General features: G+C 35.6%; 3 protein-coding genes across 5 annotated transcripts in view; 2 read left to right on the top strand and 1 right to left on the bottom strand.

Annotated features, from left to right (window-relative positions):
- The window catches only part of LOC108967956 (protein DDI1 homolog 2), a 6,838-nt gene extending 3,843 nt beyond the window's left edge, over positions 1 to 2,995 (top strand). Inside the window, exons 2-6 of the mRNA XM_018931659.1 lie at positions 612 to 1,041; positions 1,103 to 1,225; positions 1,721 to 1,883; positions 1,952 to 2,153; positions 2,222 to 2,995. Of these exons, the coding sequence (XP_018787204.1) occupies positions 612 to 1,041; positions 1,103 to 1,225; positions 1,721 to 1,883; positions 1,952 to 2,153; positions 2,222 to 2,415 (1,112 nt within the window). The 3' untranslated portion in view covers positions 2,416 to 2,995. The remainder of the gene's footprint in view (positions 1 to 611; positions 1,042 to 1,102; positions 1,226 to 1,720; positions 1,884 to 1,951; positions 2,154 to 2,221) is intronic.
- A 1,128-nt stretch (positions 2,996 to 4,123) lies between these two features.
- Positions 4,124 to 5,577, bottom strand: LOC108967970 (eukaryotic translation initiation factor 2 subunit 1). Its single transcript, XM_018931682.1, has 2 exons — positions 4,741 to 5,577; positions 4,124 to 4,683 (listed from the first exon to the last, which is right to left on the bottom strand). The coding sequence occupies exons 1-2, from the start codon at positions 5,433 to 5,435 to the stop codon at positions 4,353 to 4,355; spliced, it is 1,026 nt and encodes a 341-aa protein (XP_018787227.1). The 5' UTR covers positions 5,436 to 5,577; the 3' UTR covers positions 4,124 to 4,352.
- A 610-nt stretch (positions 5,578 to 6,187) lies between these two features.
- LOC108968052 (eukaryotic translation initiation factor 4H) lies at positions 6,188 to 15,909 on the top strand. Of its 3 annotated transcripts, none has more exons than XM_018931813.1 (6): positions 6,188 to 6,573; positions 6,635 to 6,975; positions 8,014 to 8,313; positions 8,373 to 8,593; positions 8,948 to 9,175; positions 13,888 to 15,909. In XM_018931813.1, the coding sequence occupies exons 2-6, from the start codon at positions 6,944 to 6,946 to the stop codon at positions 14,058 to 14,060; spliced, it is 954 nt and encodes a 317-aa protein (XP_018787358.1). In that variant the 5' UTR covers positions 6,188 to 6,573; positions 6,635 to 6,943; the 3' UTR covers positions 14,061 to 15,909. The 3 variants fall into 3 exon arrangements, with proteins under 3 accessions (XP_018787358.1, XP_018787359.1, XP_018787357.1); XM_018931812.1 differs by having other exon boundaries at positions 6,222 to 6,237; positions 6,357 to 6,975; XM_018931814.1 differs by having other exon boundaries at positions 6,190 to 6,975; positions 8,373 to 8,494.
- Positions 15,910 to 15,928: the final 19 nt, after the last annotated feature.

Raw genomic sequence — 15,928 nt, 5'->3', positions numbered from 1 at the left:
CCAATTCCTATTTTTCTTATTATTTATGAATCTCTCTTCCATTTCCATTGATAAATAAACGTTTTTCATCGGTAACAATCATGTTTTAATCGACCCGACATTCCCCACCTTTTTTTCAAAATCGCAAAATCAGGTTTTTTGCGCCAATGGCTATAACTTTTAAATTTTTGTAGAATTTTATCAAACCAATGTTATCAAAARGAAGGTTACGACTCGCACTACAAATCCATGCTTTGGAATTTTCACAAAAAATAACTTATGTGACTTTTTAACCGAAATCAAAACGTGACCCAACACTAATAAAATTATTGTTTCAAAAACTTACGCCCCGTATCTACATTTTAATCTACGCTTTATATATATTTTATGTAATGTTACATTTTTTTTGAAACCTTTTCCTCATTTTAACGTATCTATGTTTAACTGTTTGTTTTATCACTTTTATCTTTTCAACTGTTTGTTACTCCCTTATTTATATAAGGTGTATTTTAAGAAATAAATTACAGTAAAGAAATTTTCAGCTAGAAACACTGATATATTTATCAATACGTTCATATTTTGAAAATAAACATATTGAAAAATTTTCAATCTTTTCTTTTAACAATTGCTAGGTAATATTCTAGGAACTGGTGTTGGTGGTGGCAGTAATTCGGCGCTGGTATCAGGATATCGCCCTTCACCTAGCGACATGGATTACTCTGATTCCGATGAATTTAATGTCAACTACGATGACGACCCAGCTGCAGTGCGTACAATGCTTCTTTCAAATCCGGAATCGTTGTCCCTATTGAAACAAAATAATCCGAAATTGGCCGAAGCATTATTATCGGGTAATTTGGAATCATTCTCTAAGGTATTGCGAGAGCAAATTGATCTTAGAAAACAACGCCAGTTGCAACGTTTACGCATGTTGAATGCTGATCCGTTTGATGAAGAGGCGCAACGACTTATTGCTGAAGAGATTAAACAAAAAAACATTCAAGATAATATGGCAGCAGCTATTGAATACAACCCAGAAATCTTTGGCACTGTGACTATGTTGTAAGTGATACGTACTCTAAATTTAAAGGCATATTTAAAATGAGCTTTAACATTGTTTCAGATACATTAATTGCAAAGTAAATGGTGTCTCAGTAAAAGCGTTCGTTGATTCTGGCGCTCAAACTACAATTATGAGTGCAGCGTGCGCTGAACGCTGCAATTTAAATCGACTTATCGATACTAGGTAGGTAATACTTTTATTTTTGACCAATCCAACCGGGGGTTGATTTTCGATAATCAACCTTTGGTCATTTAAAATCCGGGCCGTTTCCGATAAGGAAGAACCGTCTGTTGTGATACATCCGTTCACACGACAGTCAGATCAAAGTAACAGGAACGGACCCGAATTTTCATCCCGTCAAGGACTGTCAACTCTTCCTCAAAATTACTTCACGAATGTTCTCTATCGCTACAATAACAACACATATGAAATACAAACTTGAATACGGGTTTGCAAATATACATTAAAAAATAATTTAATAAACGTTTAAATTAATTTTTTTATTTTGTAATCCAGAATGATTAAAAATAAATGTTTAATGTCAAATACTGGAACGTTATAATTAAAATAAAAWAAAATAAATTTACTGTTTTAATTCTGATTAAGGGATTACAAATTAAATTTTGAATTTTCGAAAGGTCAATTTGTCATCTAGTTATTAATCCAAAATTTTTTCAGGTGGAATGGAGTGGCTAAAGGTGTTGGCACTCAACGTATTATTGGTCGGATACATATGGTTCAGTTGCAGATAGGAAACGATCATCTAACATCAAGCTTTTCAGTTTTGGAAAAACAAGGAATGGATATGTTGCTTGGCCTTGATATGCTGAAACGTCATCAGGTAATAGCACATAAAATTTCTACAAAAAAATTGTTACAAAAACATTTTTTGCGCTCGTTATCTTCTAGTGCAACATTGATTTGCAGCAAAATGTGCTGCGCATTGGTACAACTGGCACAGAAACGCCATTCTTGCCCGAAAACGAGCTGCCTGATTGCGCACGTCTCACCGGTAATTCAGAGGAGGAATTAAAGTTGTTGGAACAATCAGCAAGTGAAGCTGAGTCACGCGCCATACAACAAGCTATCGAACAAAGCAAACAAGATTCTGGTACATTTAATAGAACTTATTATAAATCGTACATATTTAAAAAGTATTTTCTTCGTATTTGGTAATAGCTTCAACTTCGAAGAGATCTCAAGGTGGTGCAGCTAATGATGTTTCCTCCACTGACAGTTTCACCGAGAGCGACGTCACTGATTTGGTGAAACTTGGGTATAATCGTACAGATGTGATTGCTGAGTTGCGTCGTCATAGCGGTAACAAAACGCAAGCAACTGCAGCGCTTATTGCCAAGTCATTAAGATTTTGAGAAGACGATGGCGTCGTCACCACTGTCGCCGCCCTGAAAAACTAATAGAGGAAGGACCAAGAAAATTAAACAATATACGTCAAAAAAAAAAAAAAAATATATATATATATATATATATATATAAGAAAAAATTAGCGATTTATTCATGCCACATTTTCCACATACATATTATACTTACATATTTATGTGTAAGTTTTTGCGCAAAATTATCGTCAACTGCTGAAATAACGATACGAATAACAAACAGCGACAACAATTAAAAATAAGGCGTAAGCTTTAATAATGAATTAAGCCTACCATAACATTCAAACTACCTCAGGCTACAGCATTTCTTATTTTATACACACCTCAACGGGCAAAGAATGTGGCAAACATCATCATTATAAAAGTAAGATAAAATCCGCACACAGGAAAAATAGCAGTGAAGGTCGATTTCTTTGAAATTTTATGTGAATGTAAAATATCAACGACAAAATTTGTTTACTAATGGACTGGATCATACTTTTATAACTTAAATTTTTGGGGACTAGTTTCATAAGAGAATCGGATTTTTCCGCTATAATTTATGGTGTACGAAAAGGGTTTTTAAAGGTAAAAGTAGCACTGCAATAAGTAATGTAAAATTACTTAATAATAAAAATAATAAATAGATGAAAATTGATCAAAAAAATTTTTTTTAAATTGTATTTTAAATCGTCGTACGATTTAATCAAAAATAATTGATAAATTCCTTAATTTTCGCTGCAGGCGAATTCCTTGTATCAAAAATATGTATAATATATAAATAAATCTAAACTCGTTAACGTAACCACTGTTGAATGATATAAACGACCTTCAAGCCGTTGATATTAATATCATCGGCATACGCCAGCAGCTGTACATTCTTATAAAAGATTGTACCTGCTCGATTATGTTCTGCAGCTCGAATTATTTTCTCTAGCAGCAAATTGAAGAAGTCGCACGATTGGGAGTCGCCTTGACTGAAACCTAGCTTGGTATCGAACGGCTCGGAGAGGTCCTTCCCGATCCTAGCGGAGTTCCTGTTGTTGCTCAACGTCAGTTTACACAGCCGTATTAGTTTTGCGGTGATACCAAATTCAGACATCGCGGCAAAAAGGCAGCTCATTTTCGTGCTGTCACGGAAGCACGCCAACTTTGAAATCTACAAAGAGAAGGCCACACTGATAAGGTCCAATCAGTTTGTTAACGGTGGGCTTTAATCTTTCACACAATATGCTCGATAGAACCTTATATGCGATGTTGAGGAGGCTTATCCTACGGCAGGGGCAGAACACACTTAAATTCCAATCGTTGGGCATGTTTTCGTCCGACCCGAACTCATCGAAAACACATCGTCGGTCCGAACGACTTAGATTCCACAACCCACAAATGTGTTTTCAAAATGTTTTCAATGTCGGTCCGAAGATAGTATTAACGGCTAAAAATATTTAACATTTGACATTGCACTCCGAAAACATGCAGTGATGAGAAAAATTGTATTTATATTGATTGGAAGCTGTTAGTTAACTAATTTATTGTAATTACAGCGTGAAATATTTACGAAATGTTTCATAGACACGGTGCTCACCCTGGGAAGAACTTTCGACAAAAATAATTAGCGGATATTTTACGCAGCTACAAAAATTTTAAACTAAGTATAAGTATATAGGCTATTATTGTATAATCATATTTTGAACAGAAACTAACGTTTCCCTTTGTTTGTTCTTGTGTGATTTATTTATAAAATATTCCATATTCTTTAACCGCTTTAATAATTGCATAAACTATATTTTATTATCAAAATTGCCTTTTTGGTTGTAAAAGAATGATGGTTTCCGTTTATATACTGCCCCCAACAAACTTGTGAATATTTTTTAGATAAAAAAAACCAAGTGGTGTCTAAACGCAATTGGAAATAACTGTAATTGTATCTCTGTCTACTCTTCCTCATCGTCTTCTTCATTATCATTTTGACCAGCAGCACGTTCACCTCTGTGATTGAATTCCTTTTCTGGATCGAATTGCATGCCCTCTTGGTCACTGTCTGTATCCTCATCATCGTCTCCACCCACTTCTTGATTTTCAGCTTCAGCTCTCTCCAAGCGACGAGCCAAATCGGCTTCATCAATAGCTGTAACAAGTTTCGGTGGCATTATTACTTTGAATTCTCCTTCCGATTCAATAATCTTATTTCGAATATTTTCGATTGCAACCTCCAGAGCTTTTAATCCTTCAGCTTTTTTAGTTGTAGATGTCGTCATTACATACCTTAATTAAACAAATTTAAAAGTTGTGTATACCGTTTCTGCATTTTAAATTACTTACAAAGGAGGAGCAATTAAATTGATACGTACAGGTAATTCTTCTGTACTTAAATCCAGACCTGTCTTTAATGCAGCTTTAACAGCGTCTATTCCCTCATAACCATAACAAGAGCATTCAATATCAGCTCGAATTTTCACAGTAGGCGACACGAGCTTACGCTTAATGTTGTTCAGTAGTACTTCTTTAGTGTTTTCATCTAAACCACATTCGTCGAATACAGATGGATCTGTCACAGACTGTTTGAAGATGTCATACGCAACGGTCTTGTTATTATATTTTTTCTCAAAGTGCCAAGCAGTTTTTAAGTATAGCTCCTCTAATTTTTCACTTGAGTCATATTCTAGAATATCAGCTACGTGTCTTAGTAGCGAATTCACCGCTTTTGCTTTCGCGAAACGTTCAGAGCATTTCTCTACATCTTCTGCTGATACACGACGCTTGGACAAGTCAATATAACCCTTCTCCTTGTCTACACGTATCACTACAACTGGTTCTGTTTTGCCAACGCGAATCAATTTATTAATGGAACGGATTCGACGACGAGACAACTCTGACAACAGAATCATGCCTTCTATATTGTTATATTCTAGCAAATGGACGTAAGCACCCATTTCAGCTATGGATAACACATTCACCATAACTACATCTTCAACCTCGGGATATTTTTCGCTATAAAAACGTGAAGTCAACGCCATTTTTGCAATATGGTTAATATTTTAGATGTTTCCACAGAAAGTTGACTAAACTAAAGCACAAATTTCGATTTTTGTGAAATTTGCCGTAAAAACGTGTACACTTTCAGAGGAATAGGTGTGCAAAGGAAAATTGTGGAAAAATCGGTACCTGCATTTGACATTTATCAAATACATTTTATTCTCCGCTCTCCAAAGGAACCCATATCATTTTGTTTTTATGATTGAGAGTTTTGTTTCTGCAAGTGTTTGTAGAGTTTATGCAAATAACTTATTTAATCAACAAAAGTGTATTTTTTAATTATTTAGAAATATTTTGCAATAACACTCTAATTATATTAAAGAAAAAATTATTAGTTGCTAAAAAATAAATTCGTGTTACAAGTATTACAAAGCGCCATTTGATTTCGTTGACTAAAAAATCTAAAATATGTATATAACTTCCGGCATTATTTAAACTTTTCGACATTGAGTTATTTTTTATGTCAAATTTAAAAGAATGCTGAAAAAAGAATTTAGCGCTTAGTACCATATAGTTTTAGTTACACTTGCAGTTATGTGGAGGACATATTACTTTATTTAAGAATTTCAGTCTGGCATCATCTGGTAATACCGATGGCATGCGATAATTTTGCAGTGTCTTTCCGTTTATATCGTTCATTCGGGATTTCAGACCGACTGTCATTGTAATTTTATGTAGTCTCTCTGGTTTAATGCTATATTTGTTTCGTAGTATTGGCAAGAAAGTAAAAACAACAGTATATACATACATATATCGAAGAAAAACACTTTTTGCTTAAAAAAAGTACGTCAAAATCAAAGCAACGATCAATAAAATCGGCATATTGAATTACTTCAGACGTACCTAATTCCATATATAGTATATTTTCACATCAAAAATCTGTTCTATTATTTCCATAACAGTACAGCGGTAAAATCAGCAAAATTTCGTAGAAACAAACGAAAAAATTGTCGTGCGCTTTGCGCGAGTGCAGTGAATGAGTGGGGCGCAGAGATTGGCAAATAATAACCCGGAAAAGTGAAAAATTTCAGTACAACAAAAGTTTTTGTAAAGACAAGGTGAACGAAGGCAGTTCGTAAACAAAAAGTATATTGGCTACAGTTTACTACGTGCATTCGCGTAATTTGAATTAATTGTACCATAGTCAGTTCAGAGAATATAAAAACATATATGTTTTTAGTTTCTCTGGGGCAGCGGCCGGTGTAAGCAAACGTGTTGCATTAATAAATATTGCCATCTCTGTTGCTCAAGAGCGTTGGAGTGGCGAAAATACTTTCCAGGCGAACAAGAGTTTAGAGGAGTAACAGCGATCAATTCGTTTTGTTTTGATAGCTCGTTAAACGGTGGTCACGAAAGTGCAAAAGAGATATCAAGTGTGCTTTGGGCGCATTCTTTGACAGCGAAACAGTGGAAACGTACAAGGTAGAAAAGAAATTCGCCTTACCTGGGACGGACATATTTCGCTTAGACCATTTTGAAAAAATAAAACATGGCTGTAAGAGGTGGTTTTGATCACGCTAGGTAAATATTTAAAAAAACATATATTTATAAACACTTTCGTGTGTTCAAATAAAAAAAAAAGGTTTATAGTTTGTAATTTGTACACTGTATATTAAATTAAGTTAGAAAGTGGTAAAATAATTGTAAAAACCGGAAAGTAGAAATGATATCTTTTCCACATTGACCACGGACAGAAAGAAGTAGAGAAAAGGCGACGACTTTAACGAGCACACACGGCGAGTAATTGAATGGTGATTTATAAACGACTAAATCAAGAAGCATAGAGGAGTTAATTGGACATGAAAATATTAATTAAAATGCGCGGGGAATTGAAAAGAATAATTGCTTGCAGAAAAGCGACTATATATCGGTGAAAACAATTCCAAGTTGGATTCGATATAATTTGAAATGATGGAGCATGTGCAAAACAGTGAACGCAATAAGTGTCAAAAAAAAAAAAAAACGCGCATCTCAGTCGGCATTTGGCCGACGTCACCGCAGCAATGTTTAGGCTGGTCTAAAGGTTTAGAGGTGGGTTAGGTGACGTCGTTGGCTGAGGTAATGGTGACGCCGATTTGACTATATCACATCAAATCCTTGGACTACATGCATATACATACATTTATATATTATAAGATAAGTGTATATGAGTTGTTGTAGCTCAATAGATCCAGTTAAGATATTTGCAATAAAACGTGCTCAATCGTTATCAATTGTCTATTAACTATTACAATTGACAGAAAATATGCCGGTTTTCATAATTAAATTAGTAATATATAAAAATAGAAAAAAATATCTTTCTCATAATAATCACATTCAAAGAACTATTTTATCTATTACATAATATAATGCTCAAACTTTCATATGTATATATTTATATGTATTATATATATAATTAATATAATATGATACACCAGCTGGATAACAATAACATATATACAAGATATGCTGATTAAAGTATAAATAATTTGTTGTAGAGATTTCCTTAAAAGGTTTTCTGAAAGAGTGTTATTATGCTCAAATGGTATTTATTAAATGCCTTTTTATTCCCTTCTAAAGAAACTATGGAGACCGTCCTGGGAAGCAGTTGCCAACGGAACCTCCATTTATAGCGTACGTCGGAAATTTGCCACAAGGGCTGGTCCAAGGAGACGTAATAAAAATATTTCAAGATTTTGAAGTAAAAAATGTCCGTTTGGTTAAGGACCGGGAAACGGACCAATTCAAAGGTTTTTGCTATGTCGAGTTTGAAACTTTAGATAATTTGGAACGCGCTTTGGAATGCGATGGACGGATTAAATTGGACGACTTATCGGCGCCGCTTCGGATTGATATAGCTGATCGTAGGAAAAACGAACGGTTAGAAAATCCCTCAGTCTGATTATATGATTATTATATTTAATTGTGTGTGCTTACAGAGGAGGCGCTGGTGGCGGTGGAGGCTTTAATAAACGTGGCCCGCCAAGACAAGGAGGCACTTCTGGAGGCGGTGCCGGCCAATTTAATCGCGGAGTTGGTGGTAACCGTGGCGAAAATAGAGGTTCGTACAATGATAATTATGGTCACAACGATAGAAATCGCGGCGGAGGCGGCGGCAGCGGTGGTGGTGGTGGCGGCGGAATGAATAGAGGATACAACGGTAAATAAAGTCTGTAGGAAATAAAGAATGGAACAACTTACTACATTTTCAAATCTTAATGTAGAATACCAATAATGCAGAAATGACAACCACCCTAAATATTATGCCAACATTCTTTATAACATTTTCACTTATTAATTTTATTCAGAACCTTGTTCCAGCTTTGCCCCACAACCAACAACTATTCGTACAACACCCGTAGTTGCCTCTTCCAAATCCACTACTTGTATGCGTATTTCGTTTGAAACCACCGCATGTAAAATTTTAGTTTTAAACACTATTGCTTAACATTATTATTATTATTTTTGGATTGTACATAATTGTTTACTGACTTTTAAATACGTGATATTTTAGATCGTCCATCGAATAGAGGCCGGTACGGCAATTTTAACAATGATGATCGTTTTGAGCGAAATCATGATCGCAATCATCGCGAAGGAAGTTTTGGCGCTCAAAGTAGGGATGGAGGAAACGACCGTTATAATAATTTCAGTAGGAATAGAGGGGAACGTGATCGCGAACGTTCAAACTTCAATCATAATGACCGACCCGCTCCGGCTGCTGCCCCGTTAGGCAGTATAGGTAAGTGCAAAGCTTGATTAGTAGGATAACTTGTATACAGCTAAAAGTTTTAAGAGAATGGCAAAATATTATTCATATCATATTTTCATTTCAAAAACTTAAACTTATTAGAATAGAGAGAATGCCACCTAATATACATGCATATATCTTAGGTATGCATGCATATATCCTAAAAACTACTATTTGCTATAACTTAATATGAAATTTAATAATAAAAAAAACACTGTTTTGAGGACATATATATGCCATATATATGCCACTAAGATTATTTTACCACACCGGTTACTCCCAATAATAATTAAATTTATAAGAAACAAAGTTTCAGAAATTAAGTAAATAGGAATCAAATTTCCATACATCTCATATTTTCTTAATTGATGCTATTCTGCAAGAGTAACATTTTCAAATATATACTAATTAAGGGACACAACTGGGGTGACCGACTTAAAATATGTGATTTTTCGGAGTTAAAATAGCTTCTGCATTAATTATTATTAGTTTGTATTTTTGAATGTTGAGCACATGCTTCTGGTTAGAAATATAATTTTTTGTGAATTATTTTTAGTTTTAATATAATTGAGATATAAACTATTCTATCAAATTGGTTTAAACTGCACACTGGACAACACCGGACAAACAACCTCATATACATATATAGAAGAAGGTAGACAGAAGATACGGGGTAGTCCGCGCAGTTGTTGTTTTAACGGTTATCTAATCCCGTTTGGGTGGTAATGGTCATTTGCGTTGTCGTCGGGATCATCTAACGGGAGGCCCAGGAAACGTGCTGTTTCGACGGGGTCGAACCAAAGGGAAGAGGGTGTTAGATGAGTAGGGTTAGTAGGGCATGCAAAAAGGTGGCCAGTATCATGCGAGGACTCGTTACATGCAGGACATACATTAGGTATGTCTGGGTCAATTCTGGATAAGTAGGAGTTTAACCTGCTACAATATCCAGAAGAAGTTGCGCTAGGCGCAACTCACTCGCGTTTCTCGCTGCAACTGGAGCTCTTCATCTGCTATGGGTGGTGATTTGACGTACGCCATTCACGGGGAGGGAGTCGGTGAAGGTGTTGATGGATCCACTGTGGATAGCGGTCAGTACCTGTATAAAGTCAGTTGCGTCCGAAGTCCGGTCGGCGTACTGTGAGACGTCGTCTACGTAGTCAAGGAAGGACCTTTTGATGCTTCTGAGAGGCGGTTCTGCTTCAAGCAGATGGCTGAAAGGGTGTTTGCGAAGGAATCCCAGTTGTGTCCCTATCAGAAACTGGAGTTCGTTATGCTCCTTTACAGGAAGCATAAGCGTCTCGCTGTGGAGGTGTTCAATGGGAGACATCAAAAGGCATCCCGTCGTTGTCCGGAGTGCAATATTCTGGCAGGTCTGAAATTTCTTCATCTGCGTTCCACTGCATCCAGGCGACCATATTGGTGCTGCGTAGTTAAGGACGTAGTTAAGGTAGTCCGCGCAGTTGAAATAGGTGATGATATTATCAAAAGTGCCATCCGAATCTAAAAGCGATACATAATGAAATTTACAAAGGATCAGGGTGTAATCGAAGAAAACACACCCGATGTTTACTTTAGCGGCATGGACATCAGTAACGATGACACATGCAGAAAGTGCAGGGAAGTAGAAATTAGGGAGTCACTGGAGCGGCAAACCTGCCGGGCTTCATAATTGAAAATCCTGTATGACGAACTCCATCGTCTGAACTCCATCTGGCATTACGAAAGACCAGTAAGCCTATGGTATTCATTGCGAGAAAGCCAGCCAACTTAACCTAACCCAACCTGCTTTCATTTTTCTCGAATGCGAATGAAATGGCGAAATGCTGAAACAAAATGATCTTCGGTTGAAATTTGTTAAAAAAAATTAATTGAAATTTATTAAAACTGGAGACCTCGAAAAAAAATTACAAGATGTTTCCCTTCCAAATTTCATTTTTCATACAATCGGGTTAATGTACAGAGGAACATACAGGATACACGCTTTATGGGGCAGGATACAGGCTTTATGGGAGCCAGAGCGAAAATTGGACAATGGGCGTGGCACCGTATTCTTTTTATATTCTTATATCGCGTGAAAATGAGCAAAATCAGACAAAAACCACGCCTTCCGATATGACACATTTTTTAATTTAACTTGATTACTTCAGTTTCCTGTACACAAATCAAAAAGATTAATATAACGTAATTATGATGAAAAACTGTTGAAAAAAAAAAAACGTATAGTTGACTTTTGATATCGAAAATGTCGGTCAATGTGTGATATATATGTATGTACGAGTATAACTGAAACTAAGGAATTTTATAGTAGTATGTCTGTATGCCAAAAATGGGTTGAATCTCACCAATACTGCCCTTAGCCCCTATGTTGTTGTTGTTGTTCTTGTTGTAACGGCAGAATTCTGCCGAGTCTCTAGACCCGACTGTCGTGGGAACGGCCCTTAGCCAATATATACTTAGTCGGTGCGGCCATGATTCAAAACAACTGCACCGAATCCTTTAAATTTTTGCACGCTATTTCTGTTCATAAATTATGTAACACCCGTGAGCTATAAAACTTGTTAATAATATTTATTTTATGAAAACAAATTAGCCGACTTTTTCGAAAAAGATCGCTCTTTTCTTCAGTGTTTCAAAATAATTTTCGAAAAACCACCTCAGCGTTATCTTTGAAAAACTATTATGGAACGAGTGAACCTTGATTTCGATTTCGGATTATAAAGGAGCACTGCAACCCACGTGCCGATTACCATATTTTTATACCTAGAACAGAGTGTATTAAGTTGGCCACGATGTTTTTAGCACAGGAAGGAAACGTCGGAGACCTTATAAAAATACATATAAATGATTAGGGTGACAAGTTTAGTTTTTGAGATTGTCGATATGGACATTTTTACATTAGCTACCATACACGCTAAACGATCGGGTGTATGGAGAAATATTATTATTTGACGAGAAAGAATCTATTATCTAAGGAAATTTTGCATGAATTATTACCTAAATAATACCCTATATATAAAGGGTGATCCATTTCGTCGTTCACTACCTTATTAAAGAAAAACAGCAACTTCACATGTAATGTGGAATATTTATTGTCATTTCAAAGAACATTCCGGGGCATTTATTTTTGTAAGATTATTACTTTATGTTGGCCGCAGCTACGTCTCAGATGGTCCATCCGTTGAGTCTAATTTTCGATGACTCCTTGGAGCATTTCCATGACACGCGTGATGTTGTGCTCCAAGGCCTGAATTGAAGTCGGATTGTCCGCTTTACATATCCCCACAGGAAAGAGTCTAACGGCGTGATGTCACACGATCTTGGTGGCTAATCGCCCGACCCAAAACGTCAAATTATCTGCTATTGATGCTATGTGTTGGAAGTGACGCCATCTTGTTGAAACTTTCAGGCATAAAATCACCAAGATCATTTTTGGGCCGGTGAACCCATCGGCCCACAAACAACATCAAACCGTTATTTTTTTTTTGATGAAAAAGCAGCTTTTGAGCCTTTTCAGATTCCCAAATGCGGCAATTTTGCTTGTTTACATACCCATTGAGCCCTACACAGGGCACTGTAAGCTCAGGAAGCACCTGTCCAACATGGGCATGGTCTCCTGTGCTAACTGCCGATTCTGCGACCTGGAACAGGAAACACCAGCACACCTAATCCTGGATTGCTCAGCAATCTGTGGAAAAGGGCTTAAGGCCCTGGATTCTGCTTATATCAGCAGGGATCACATCACCTCACTAGCGCCCGGCAAACTCCTAGAACTATTCAGGCTGCTGGGGCTCTGGGAGGTCATGTGATATAGGAGAGGGCACAATAGACCTTAGGTCGCGATTGAGCCAGAAATGGGCCTCATCGCTCAACAAAATTAGGCTTGAAAACGTCGGATCTTTTTGGATCTTTTCAAGAGCTCATAGAGAGAAGGTGATGGTGTTGGGGATACTATTCCTAACCTATTCCGTTTACTCGCTAAGCTGATTATGTTGATCATAAGTTGAGAGAAGCGCTCGAAACACATTATTTACAGAACGCGAATGTTCGTAATCAAGTTTAAGGACTTGTAAAGGTTGTTCAGTCTTAAGTCTAAGTACCAGTTTAACGCGACTTACGCGTGCTCTGTAAAAAGAAAGCTATTGAAGAAAGTACCTATGCTTGGATCACACGTTAGCTTCGATTTAACTGACGTTAACGTTTTTTTTTTTAATATTTCTGCGTTAAAATTATACATGACATTCTTCGAATGATATAATTTAATGTACTACTTGCAACGAAGAAGTATTAAGCGTGTCGTCAAAAAAATTCACAAAAACATGTCAGTATTTGCACGAATTAACCCTCATGATAAAAAGATCAAGCTGATTGAATTGAGTGGCTGTAATTTAGAAAGTTTGGGGTTCAACAAATATTTGAAATATTCACTCAAAATTTCAGTGGATTATTTTTTCGGAGATGCAAAAAAAAAAAAAACACAATTTCATACCAGGTGTGCCACTTAATTTTATGGGCAGCACTTTTATATAAGATATACAATAAGAGGTTTCGGTACCATCAGTATTTATATGCTTTTATATATTGATTGGTACAGTATTGGAAATCTATGCTCACCGAAGTTACGATTACTAAAATACTTCAAAAAAAATTTGGAAATTTCACCCTATACTATATGTTTATACAATTTTCTTTTTATTATTTTGCAGATGATAGCGAGAGGCCACGGCTAAATCTAAAGCCACGGACCATACAAGCGCCAATCAATGCACTGGCAGAGACTAAACAGTCCGCTGCGATCTTTGGCAATGCCAAACCTCGTGAAGAAAAATTAAAAGAATTACAGAATGATACTAAGGAGCATGAGGATGCAGACGACTAAAGAAACAGTAGAAGAGAATTGTTTTTTCATATAAATGCAAATATAAAGAAAATATAAAGCGGCAAACCATAAGGCAAGCAGACAAAGAAATAAACTTCAATATACATCGCTATGATTAGCGTAAAAACTTTATATGATAAAACTATAAAAACAGCGACAACAGCAAACGTAAAAATCCAAAATAGAACATTTAATTTTTTTCTTAAGTGACATTTTTTGCGGAAATGGAAGTGAAAATAAAAAGGAAAAAGTATATTTGATAACAAGCAGACAAGGAGAAAAATCGTGCGAATTGAAAATAAAGAAACATTTGAACGAAAAGTAATTGTGCAAAAGGAGAAAAACTCTCAAATAAATAATGAAAATAAATTTACTAAAACATAAGTTGAACTAATGCGTTAATGAAAGGATTCGGCAGCGACTGAGAGTAAAAGTAAAGTTGATTATACAAGAGTGGTTACAAGGCAACGCAAACGGGCGCGAGTGAGTTTATAAAAGGACTTGTATTGCAAATAGCTAGCAGGCCTAGTAAAGTCTGGTGGATTTGATAATAGAAAAACTGAAGTGGCGCGTGGTTCGTGGCGACAGCGGATATAACAGCAAATTTATAGAACTTGTGACGGCAAAGCGAATGACGACGTGTATGAAAATAAAAAGGCGTAGATTTAAAATCGAAATTACATGGAATTAAACAGTAGATATTTTAAAATAAAAAGGCGTGAAGCAACAAAAACTGATTAATTTAAAAATTAATACAAAGCAAGCTGCAAAATATAAAAGCCTATTTTAAGAATATATTTAAAATAAACTAACTAATACTTTACTTATATATTATAGAACTGTAGATTACCGCAGACAACTAAAAAAGCGAAAACAAAAATAAGCAAAAGCAATACGAAGGAAACATTTGCGTAAAATTATAAATTTAAAATTACGGGGTAGAAAGAACAAAGTAAAAATAAATATAAACCTCTTCCCTCCTCAGATTAGAAAAATAATAAAGACAAGGTAATAATAAAGCGCTACACATATTAAACAATAAACACACGCATACATAAAAAATTATATTAATTAAAATACCATAATATTATACCTTCAGCAAACATACACGATCGTGACACATTTTATATGCGAAAACTTACATGCACATATAATTGGTATTAAGCGTTAGTAATAAAACAAAGTAAAGAGTTCTCAAGAAAATTTGTCCAAAAAACGACATACAAGCTGGGAGAAGTTGATTGCAAAGAACAGCAAAGCGAAACAAGCTGAAGAGAAAAGATTGAATAACAAAAACTATTTTATAAAGTATAGCTTGCTTGCAAAGTTGAAAAAAAATCACATTTCCCACACCATAATATACATTGAGATTTTTAAGCTACCAAAGTATAGTACGTTTGCCAATAATAAATAATAATACTTTCTACAATAACGAATACGTTCGTGCGCCTCCGAGGATAACGAAAATTGCCCTTCAACTGCTTTTGCCAAATTCAACACAACTCAAAACAAACTGAAGCATATTCATATGTATTTCGACGCCCAATATACAACACGAACCATATATCAACTTATTTTCCGCATTTTACTAAGCCTATGATTTATACACAACTGTCTACTTGATGTTATTTGAATAATTATAAGGGCATAAAACTCGTATCAGCGTATCAATTATAAGAAATCGTTTATTTTAAGTTTATCATATAACCGACTAGACAACCGATTTGCGATTTTAAATTTATATACTTTTCCGCATATTCGATCCGAAAAAATCCTCGAAACCTTTCGCCCCACTCTAGATATATCGACAAATCCGTTCCACTTTTTGCGACTGTCCCTTTTATTTATCTAATCATCGATTTTGCACT

The sequence above is a fragment of the Bactrocera latifrons genome, unplaced genomic scaffold, assembly GCF_001853355.1.
Source record: "Bactrocera latifrons isolate USDA-ARS-PBARC rearing strain unplaced genomic scaffold, ASM185335v1 scaffold_20, whole genome shotgun sequence".
Lineage (NCBI taxonomy): Eukaryota > Metazoa > Arthropoda > Insecta > Diptera > Tephritidae > Bactrocera > Bactrocera latifrons.
The sequence above is the reverse complement of the archived record's forward strand: the minus strand, read 5'-3'. Positions and strand labels throughout refer to the sequence as shown.